This window comes from Helianthus annuus, chromosome 2, assembly GCF_002127325.2.
Source record: "Helianthus annuus cultivar XRQ/B chromosome 2, HanXRQr2.0-SUNRISE, whole genome shotgun sequence".
NCBI lineage: Eukaryota > Viridiplantae > Streptophyta > Magnoliopsida > Asterales > Asteraceae > Helianthus > Helianthus annuus.
In genome coordinates, this window is record NC_035434.2 from 174,390,542 (window position 1) to 174,400,967 (window position 10,426).

The 10,426-nt window shown below is 36.8% G+C and overlaps 1 protein-coding gene across 1 annotated transcript; it reads right to left on the bottom strand.

Moving 5' to 3' along the window:
* On the bottom strand, positions 1-4,826 carry LOC110927343 (protein NRT1/ PTR FAMILY 5.2). Its single transcript, XM_022171018.2, has 4 exons — positions 4,609-4,826; positions 3,211-3,428; positions 1,521-2,080; positions 1-1,284 (listed from the first exon to the last, which is right to left on the bottom strand). The coding sequence occupies exons 1-4, from the start codon at positions 4,748-4,750 to the stop codon at positions 390-392; spliced, it is 1,815 nt and encodes a 604-aa protein (XP_022026710.1). The 5' UTR covers positions 4,751-4,826; the 3' UTR covers positions 1-389.
* Between the last annotated feature and the right edge of the window lie 5,600 nt (positions 4,827-10,426).

A 10,426-nucleotide genomic window follows, 5' to 3' on the forward strand; every position in this document is an offset into this window, starting at 1 on the left:
TTTCACTAATTTCACATAACATTTAAAGTGATTCAAAACTAAACAAGTCACTAAATCACATAATGTACAAATTATTAATGCATATTATATTAAATTAAAACCATGAAAATGAAAAAAAAAAGTTACTTGTACCCACCATCTCCTTGCAATTCACCATCCTTGGGTACGTGCAACACTCTCAAATGCATGATCCCACAATGGCTACAATCGGATCTTTAAATTAAGCAGAATCTTGATATGAGTATTTCCACGACTGAAAGCTTAATTTGTCGTGGAAGGCCTGAAACTGCTCATTGCTCAAGATGACCAAAACAAAGAAAGAAGCACAACAATATTTTACAACAAGCAAGATTGTCCTTTCGTACATGCATCTTACTACAACTGGATCTTTAAGCTAAGTTGAATCTTGATGCAGCTTCTTGTTTAGCCACCACATGACCGGTAATTGACTTGAGCTCTTCTTCAAGAATGATCATAGAATTTGAGACCTCAGCCTTGTATACGTAAAACTTAGTCATTATTAGAAAGAAAACGAAGTTCAACAAGTTGAGCACGGCGAAAAAAGCATAATAGTAGTCGAGATGAGAGGCATTGAGGTTGTTGAGAATCCAGCCTCTGTGACCATTCCTCTCGGTGAGATGAGAAACTGTGGACAAAAGAAAGCTACTGAGGAAACTCCCAACCCCTAAACTTGTCATGGAATAAGAAGTCCCAAGACTCTTCATGCTTTCGGGTGCTTGATCATAGAAAAACTCAATCTTCGCTACCTCTAGAAATGCATCTGCCACTCCCATTAATACAAACTGAGGAAGGATAACGAAGATTGACAAAGGCACTTGTTTCCCACTCTCAACCACACCATGATCTTTTGCCACGCTTAGCCTATACCTATCGGTTAAGGATGCTACCACCATTATAATAATATGGATAACCATGCCTGTCCCCATTCTTTGGAGGAGCGTCACTCCTCTTGGGTTCTTGGTCCACTTTGCCATTATGCGGACAAAGAAGCGGTCATAAAGCACAACTGATACAAGCATGGATATGGTCACGAATCCGGCTAAGCTGGCTGGTGGGATTTCAAAGCTGCCAATTTTCCTCTCCAAAGTTGTTCCTTGCTTCACGAAAAGAGTACTAATCTGCGCAATCATTGTGCTTGGGACAAATGTTGCTATCAAGATGGGTAACATTCGCAGTATCTGTTTGGTTTCTTCAACTTCAGTTACTGTACATAACATCCATGAAGGAGCTCCTTCTGTTCTAACACAAGCTTTGTTTAAGAACCTATATAAACCAATTTTAACTAAGGTTTAGAGATCGTTCTATATGTGTTTAATTAACGTAAACATATACAAAAAATGAGCCTAATGCAACCTTCTTTTTTTGGTCACAAAGAGATTATATTGCATTAGGTTAAAGTTGCATTAGACTTAATGCAACCTTTTCGTTACGTGATGTAACTTTTTATCCAGACGCAACAAAAAAGTTGCATTAGGCTCATTTTGTTATAGATATATAACCTGAGGGTGGGAGTGGAATCAATCCTATATTTCCCTTTCTTAGCATACTCGGTCAAGTCAAGTTCATAGAGCTCTTTCGGGTCAGTAGGAATGGGTGTGTTCCATTTCTTTAGGGCAGCAAGAATGACACAACCCATCTTAGTGAAAGGGCTGCCAGTAGGAACTTTGTGCCTGTAGTAAGGTGTTCCAGCCAAGAAGATCAAGATGGAAATAAGGAGGCCGAGTGTGGGGAGGCCATAACCGAGGGTCCATCCGACATTGTCTTGTATGTACACAAGAACCGTGTTGGCAAAGAGGGTGCCAAAGAAGATACTGAACATCCACCAGTTGAAAAAGGATAGTTTTTGGGCTTTCTCTTTCGGTTCAAAGTCGTCAAATTGGTCAGCGCCGATGGTAGAGATGTTAGGCTTGGTACCACCAGTTCCAACGGCAAGTGTATAAAGGGCGCCAAAAAAAACGGCTAGTTGCAAGGTGGAAGCTTTCTTGCAGTTGGTCCCAGAATCACAACTGGGAGGCTTTAGCCCTGGTAGTGAAACTGCTAGTGTGAGTAAACTCATTCCCTGTTTTTGATTTGTCACACAATATTCATCTTGTCAACAAAATTAATTTCGTAACATCTTGTTATAAACATACAATCTGTCCCCTTTCATCCTTATATTGTGAAAACCAATCTATATAAAATGTGTCGAAAAGTTTTACATCTAAAATTATATAATCACTATATTCTAAGAGTAGACAAATTAATTAAGGATCCGAATTTTACTTTCCAAAATATATACAAAGTTGAAGCATATAAAGATTTTTTAATGTTTCAAGATTTCCTACAGCTCACATCTTGAACAGCTAGTCAATGATTTTATCTTAATTTTAATTTTATATTAGCTTTTTCTTTGTCAAATGTCAAAGAAACGATATTCAAAGATGTCATACTATTTATGTATTAAATAGTCTTGAGAAAATGACCATATTAAATATCTATTTGCAAGTTGGGTCGACAGGCCCATTTTTAGTCAACTCGTTCACACACACACTGATAAAAATATGTAAACATCAATTAAATAGCAGTTATGAAGATGGTACGTTTTGAGGTTAAACTTTATACGATGAACATAACCACCACAAGTGGCCTAGTGGTGGAGTGACTTGGGTTCTCCAATGGAGACCCAAGTTCAATTCCCATTAGTGCCACTTTGGTGGCCACCGACACCCGCTTTAAAGCCGGACCGAGGACACTCGAGGTCTCGGGTTTGAAACATGTTTCTTACTACTCTTTGATGGCTATGGGTATTTGCCGTTAGGGATCCTTGTCAGGTGGTGAACTGGGAAATGAGATCCCTTCCGCGGTCAGGGGTACCGTGCAACTACCTTTTTTTTTTTATACGATGAAGATGCACACATGGAATTTCTTTTTTCTTTTTATAACCAGTCTGCTTTCGAAATATAATTTTATTTTTCTTTAAACCATTTTCCATCTAATAAAAAGAAACATAGTCTTACATATTATTTTTATCTTTAATCTGTTGAAAAATAAATTGTATCCAAGATAACATAGTTTTGAGATATTACAAGGCTATTAAATACACATGGTTGGATACTAGCTTGGGTTTTCATAAATTTTATGTCGAATGTAAGAAAAACTACAGTATGGTATTATAGAAAATGAGAAATATGTGAATGGAATGGAAGTTACCGTGAGGTAGATGGCTGCGGAGATGAGGAAAGTCCAATAACGGCCAAGGACGGCATCCGCGAAGTAAGCACCAAGAATGGGAGTCATCCAAATGGTCCCCACCCAATTCGTTACGTTGTTTGACGACCTTACCGTTCCCTGCCGGAGCTTCGTCGTTAGGTATATGATCAAGTTGGATGATATACCATAATATGCCATCCTCTCAAACACTTCATACACTGCAAATCACTCTTTTTATTCTTAATATGTTTTTTTTTAACATAACTGTGTATTACAGATTTAAAAATTATAAAACGATATTAAAGATAACATATAACTGTAATTACGTTTTAATATATTATATTTTATTACTATTGTTATTTCGTATAACTAACTTTTTAAAATATTTAATTAAGAAATAGAATTTGAAGTTTTGATATAAGACTATGGGGTATGGGGCGGAGTTGGGGCGTGGGTTGGGTACAAACGCCCAAGTCATCATTCCGGGTGGGTTTGGGTTTCAGCGTGGCCCGTTTGGCGTGGGATTCAGCCCGGCCGTTGGGCGGGGCTACCACATGACATGGCGGAACCTCATTGGCCAAGAGCACTAGTCACGCCACCCCAGCCACGCCCCACCATACCCCTTTGAAATTGGCTTTTGGTCTTGGGTGCCCCATACTCCACGTGTCGCACCATGCCCCCAACCCACGCCCCACCATACCCCACGGTCTAAGATAAACAGGAAAAGTAACTCGGGACTTATAGAATTTTAGGTTTGAGAAGAGGAGATCATAAATTCAAATCTCATAAACGGAATGGTTAAAAGAAATTCACCGTAAAAAAAATCTATATACATATATAGTTTCAAACAAAAAATTTAAAAGAATATACATGCATGTGGAATAGTTCATTTGTTTAGGTGCTATATAAAATCAATAAAAATTATAATTTGTTTCAAAAGAATATCACAATTGGGAGCTCTGAAAGTTACACGCTAATATAGTTTAGTTTATAGTTTGGACTTGGGTGAGTGTGTCAGCAAGTCTCCTAAGATATTTTGTTTACTAAAACCAATAAACTTGTCGGCTAGCAACCAGTATACGTCCAAAAAATCATCTCTTCTCTTAAATTAATATAATAATAATACATAGTTTCCAAGCTACTTCTATCAATGAAACCCAGACACGTAAGCATGGGCCAAGATCCATATACACAAGTAAAGCATGCATCATACATCCAAGCAAAAGAAGATTAGCCATGATATCATCATGATTAAAAGTTATGAAATCAGAGGTTTTTTTAATATTTAAATTAAAGCTAGTGATCCAAAAAGGTTGGAAGACATTCAAAAAGAGTATACACACATGACACATATATATTTGGGTGAAATTAATAATGAAAAGATATCAATCATATTACCAACGACAAAGGAACAAGCCTTCCAGCCACCACGTTTTGATCGAAGGATGGGGTTCCCTCTGAGATCCACTGTGCCATCTTCTGTGTATCCTCGGCCACCGTTGCCGTTTTCTTCAACCTCACCTACCCTTTTTCTTAACATTATTATTATTATTATATAAGTTATTAGCTACTTTCTTCTACTCTGCTCTCCTTTGGTTTGGTTTGGTCTCACCTGTCTGTATATATACATACAAAGTACTCCATCGCTGTGGACCCAAACCTATCTTCTAATTAGTCAACTCACGCTTCCCCAATACTCGTATAATAAATCTAAACATTATTAAATACATAGCAGCTCGCGACTGCTTACCAAATATATATCTCAATGTGAAGTTGAAGTATATCCTTTTAAAACTTCGTTTGGTTCATTGCAATATCAAGACAATATATATAACAACTGAAAGAGATAAAACCAAATACCGGTATTTACACTCAGGGGCGAAGGATAAGAGGGGCGGGGAGGGGCGCCAACCCCCCCGATTTTTTCGCTCAGTAGTGTTATATATGTAGTTTTCGTATAGAAATTTGAGGGTATATACGTTTTTGCCCCCTCCCCCCTCGGTTCTTTAGAAATTTTTTGGTATATACGTTTTCGCTTCGCCACTGTTTACACTGATATTGTTATGATGGTAGAAGTCATGGTCGTCAGTATCATGCTATCCATCGCCAAGGTTGTACCTCGGGAGCCCTTGGAGGCCTTGTGTGAGTAGAGAATTACAAAGTCTACCTACTCTTTTAAATATCAGTTTCACATAATTATTAAGTTAGTTTAAATTACAATTATAAATATATATAATATGAATATGTATAAAAAATAACGAGTACAATTTGATTTTTTTAGTTCCACCTAATTTTTTTGTCGTCTTTTTACTATTCAAAGTATCCAACCACATTGGAATTTTTTATTTTTATTATTATTATTATTATTATTATTATTATTATTATTATTATTATTATTATTATTATTATTACTTTTTATAGGGCAAATATCATAAAAAACTCCATAAGTTTTTGTTTTTTCTCATAAAAATCACTGCCTAATTTTTGCAAATAAAAATCACTATACATTGTTGTTGTTGCAAGGGAAAATATCATAAAAAAACTCTATACTTTATGTTTTTTTTCCTCATAAAAATCAATGCATAATTTTTACACATAAAAACACTATACTTTATGTTTATTTTTGGCAAAAGTTACTTAAAATTTTTTGCACATAAAAGTCACTTCACATGTCAATTTGAAACGGAATTGTGATTTTTTTCAAATAATCTGGAATGAAGTTTTTCTTCGATAAATTCTATCTTTGCACCAAATATTACACATCAATGACGTAAACTTTTATTTACACTATTCAACTTTTTAACTCACAGTCGAATAAGGTGTAAATGATATAAAAGAGATGATACATATATATAACAAGTGTCGGTCTATTCAATTGATAGCAATCATTGCATTACATCACTGTTGAAAAACATAATCGATAAATTTAGGGAAAATGGGGTTGAAAGATGTTTGAAGACCAACAAATGTCCAAAGTGCTGCTTTTTCGTTTGCGTGACGAAAAACTACCGTGTGACAGGAAGTTACCTTGCAAAAATTAAAAAATTAAATCGACACCCTCAATACGCATCGTATAGGCCTATACGATGCGTATTACTTTTTTGGTAGGGGACATTGGCAGCCTTTGGCAGACATAGAAGTTTGAACCCACCTCAATACGCATCATATAGGCCTATACGATGCGTATTGAGGGTGTTGATTTAATCCCCCAAAGTGTGCCAATAATACGACCCATTTTCTAAGTGGTTTTCGAAAACCATGTTCTTTTTTAGAAAAAAACTATGTGCTCGAAATCTACATCTCCTCCTCTTTCTGTCATAGCCTTTATTGTCATAGTCACTTTAACAAAAACAACACCACCACAACATTGCCACAACCACCAATCATTGTAGCACCATCACCGCCGTCCGCAACACTGTCACCGCCGGAACATCACCACCACCACCGTAGCATCACCACCACCAAACCGCCGCATTCATCTCTGTAACTACGTCTCTCGTGTCTCATCTCTCTATCTCTAAACCCTAAACTATTTATATCTCTGTAGGACCACCGCCACAGGCCCACAACCTCTTCCCTTCCGGTCCAACTGCCGGCCACTGCACCATACCGACAACATATTACAGCCCGTGGTGCTTCTTCTTAGTCGGCCAAATCACTCAAATATTTGATTCTGTTAAATGGTCCGACGTGGTTGCTCTCGAATCACCACAAATATATCTCCTATGATGAACTCCACATGAAATTTTCAACCACAACTGCTTCGCCCTTCTTATTGTGGGTAGGTTTAGGTCTTTTGGGTCGCTGCTTTTGATCTGGATCTAAAGGTTTTTTTTTGCTGGGTTTTTTCATCATCTATTTGGTCAATGTAAGTTGTTGCTTCTGTTTTTCTTTTTTAACCCTGCCTATCGCCACCGTCTACCACCACCTCTTTTCTCATAACTCACTCACCACCTCATCTTTGTAAGTTGCGGCTGTGACTCGAGGGTTGTTGCATCGGGAACGAAGCAGGAGACTCAACTAAGGAACTATCGCTGTAGTGTTCTCGTTTTCCGGTGGTCGACGTAGATGTCGTGAATTCAAGCTTCACAATGAATCCTAAAGAAGAAGACTTGCAAGACAATTAGAAAAAAAAGTTGGGAAAAAAAGTAGACTGACAATACTGTAATTTCAATTCAGGGGCAATATTGTAATTTTCCATGTGAAGAAAGCCACGTGAGCAGCTACTGTACATGCAAGTTCGTAAATGTTATAGAGCTAATTTTTGGGACATTTGTCATAATGATATGAAATATAAGAAGACTTGTAGCATGCTTGGAGGAGTTATAAAAGCCAATTCGTTGTAATGAAATGAATTAATAGAATATCCTTATTTCGTACGTAAACTCATACCCTTAGAAATCCCAGCTTCGTTCTTCATCTGTCTCAAACACACACCCAATACCGTCAGTTCTATAAGGAAACACTCTGACGGTAACAATTAACAAATTATGCAAAAAAATTCCATCATCAACACAATCATGATTCCAAACAACCATCATTCCGACAATGAAAAGCTTATAATAACAAATTAACAAAATCGGAACCTAATTTCACTGTATACAGATCACTTACGGATGAAGGATATGTAAAAAAGATTGAAGAATAATTTAGTAATCAAGAACATTAAGTACTTTCATAGTTGCAATCCATAACCATGGGTGTAAAATACATACGGGAAGATTATGTCACTGTCGAGAGTTCGAAATTTGAGAGATTAAAGGGTTTGGTGAATAATGTAGATGGCAATGGTGAAATTTGAGATATTGCGGTTTTGATGAATATATGAAGATGGCGGTGGTGAATCTTGTAGGAAGGTGTAAACATATGGAATGGGTTGACAGTGCCTGTTAACGTTGCGTTGCTTTTTTAATGTTTAATGTTTAATTCCGATTTTTACATATCCTTCATCCGTAATTAACGATCTGACTTTGCAACCGTCACTTTTTGAAACACTACTTCGCGAGTTGGTGTTGTAAACGTAAAAATATCAATTGATTTTGGTATGTATAGACATGATGTTTAAACCAAGGGGTGTGACTGAATTTGGTAATTGTAGTAGTATATAATATTGAACTTAAACTTTAAATTCAGAAATATTGATTATCGTAAAAACCATAGTTAGATATATTGTTCTGTTTGATTTACAAAGGTCGAAATGAGTCAATTTCGTATTCAAATTTTATATGAATTCTTAAGATGTTCTAACAAACTAATTTATAGGTGTTGCAAGAAAATAAAGAATGTTAACATGGAATTTGGAACTTAACGCATGTGTCCACATGTATTCTTTTGTGTCATACGTTGTTTATATATTTTTTATTCTTAAAAAAGAATTCAAAATAATGAACTTGGTGGGTGACTTTTGGGTGACCTACGAGAATATAACATGATTCGGTCAAGGTGACCTACGTATACCAGTTTTTAATTAAGTATCGCACCAAAGTAGGTCTCACGGAAGCAAACAAACACACACATAATAGAAGAAATAATGACCATGAAAATATAATGTGATTCGGTCAAGGTAACCTATGCCCATTGGTTGCAACCAATTTTATCTTTTATTAGATGCTCAAAGAATACAATTACATCATATTATATATAAGACTAGATTATGGTTAATTACTTAACTAATAAGAAAAAAAAACAATGGCTATTAGGGCATAAAGCCTCTCGTCCCCTTTGCTCTTGTTCACCAGCCTTAAAGCAGCCTAAGGATCGGACCTAAATAAGGTCTTCATAACCCAACAGGAATTAGGGATGATGATGAAGAGAGGGAAGAGCTGAGTGGACACGTTCATCGGTGGTGGTACGACTGTTATGTGGTTCTTACTGGTCGGAGTCCGACTATTCGAAGTAAGTGAAACACCACTACTGAACATGAAAACGTGGGGGTGTTTGGGAGATTGAGTGAAATTTCAAAATAAAAAAATTCCACAAAGTATCCCAGACAAAAGAAGTGTAATAACTCTCACTAAAATTATTACTTAGTATGTTAATTGTCCAATAAGGAAACCCTAATTGAGAAACCCAAGTAATTCTGCATAAACCCTAAAATTTTCAGAACAATCAGAATCAGGATCAGGGCCCCTAAAACTCAGGGGGGATAAACCCTAGCTAACGATTATCTTCATAAGTTGCTGTAGGATGAGAATTTCGTCGAATTGTGACTCACTAAGGCTATGTTGGACACGAACCTACCCTACCCTAATTTGACACCACAGGCGACACGCGGCAAGTGCCACAGATTCTTCCGCGACACGCGGGAGGTGCAAATTTCGGGTATAAATAGAGGGTCCTGGGACTTGAATTCTGGTGCTAGTTCGACGTAAAAATTCCCATTATACATTGAGATATAGTTTAATTACTACCAACACACACGAATCACTAAACGTTGCCGCGATAAACAGGGTAATAACTCGATCGCTATTACGATTCAACGTCCGATCGATTGGAACTATCCGATGAATGTTTAAGTGCTGCTCAAATTGGGTTTATACTTTGTCATTCGTCGTGATTCCGACAGGATGTTTGAGTGTCGCTAGAACTCTGGCTATACTCTGTCATTCGTTGCGAATCCGCTGGATGTTTAAGTATTGCACTTCGTTATTTCGTCGTGAGGGTTTAATCTCGTGAGTTTATCGTAAATGCTATATTAGTTATTAACCTAGTTTCGTGTGCATTATTGTTTAAATTAGGTTATCAGGCTTATCAGTAGGATAAACTTTACCCCCATACACTTACAATCAAAGTAGATGCTAATTCTCAGAAGAATTTGAATTAGGAAGCTTGTTAAATCAATACTGCATGCTTATAATGTGAGTCATTCTCTTTTTATCAACTGTTTTACAAAACTCCAAATTATTTTCAAAGTTATAATTACAGGGATTAAGTCTATGTAATCACCAAATTACAGCCAGTATGTGGGGTATTGTATACAATACTTGATAACCGTCACCATTGGACAACGGGTTAGCCAAGGGGTGATATGACCATAGTCACAGACACCATCAGGCAATGAGGCTACCGATGGCTGTTCGAGTGACAAATACTGTGGGTAGTTGGTTGATAATCAGAAACATTGTAATCGCTTTTAATACTTTAAATTATAACAAATGTGTCATTTTCAGTAAACTGAATGATTCACTCAGTATTTCCTGCTGACAAAACCTTTTTA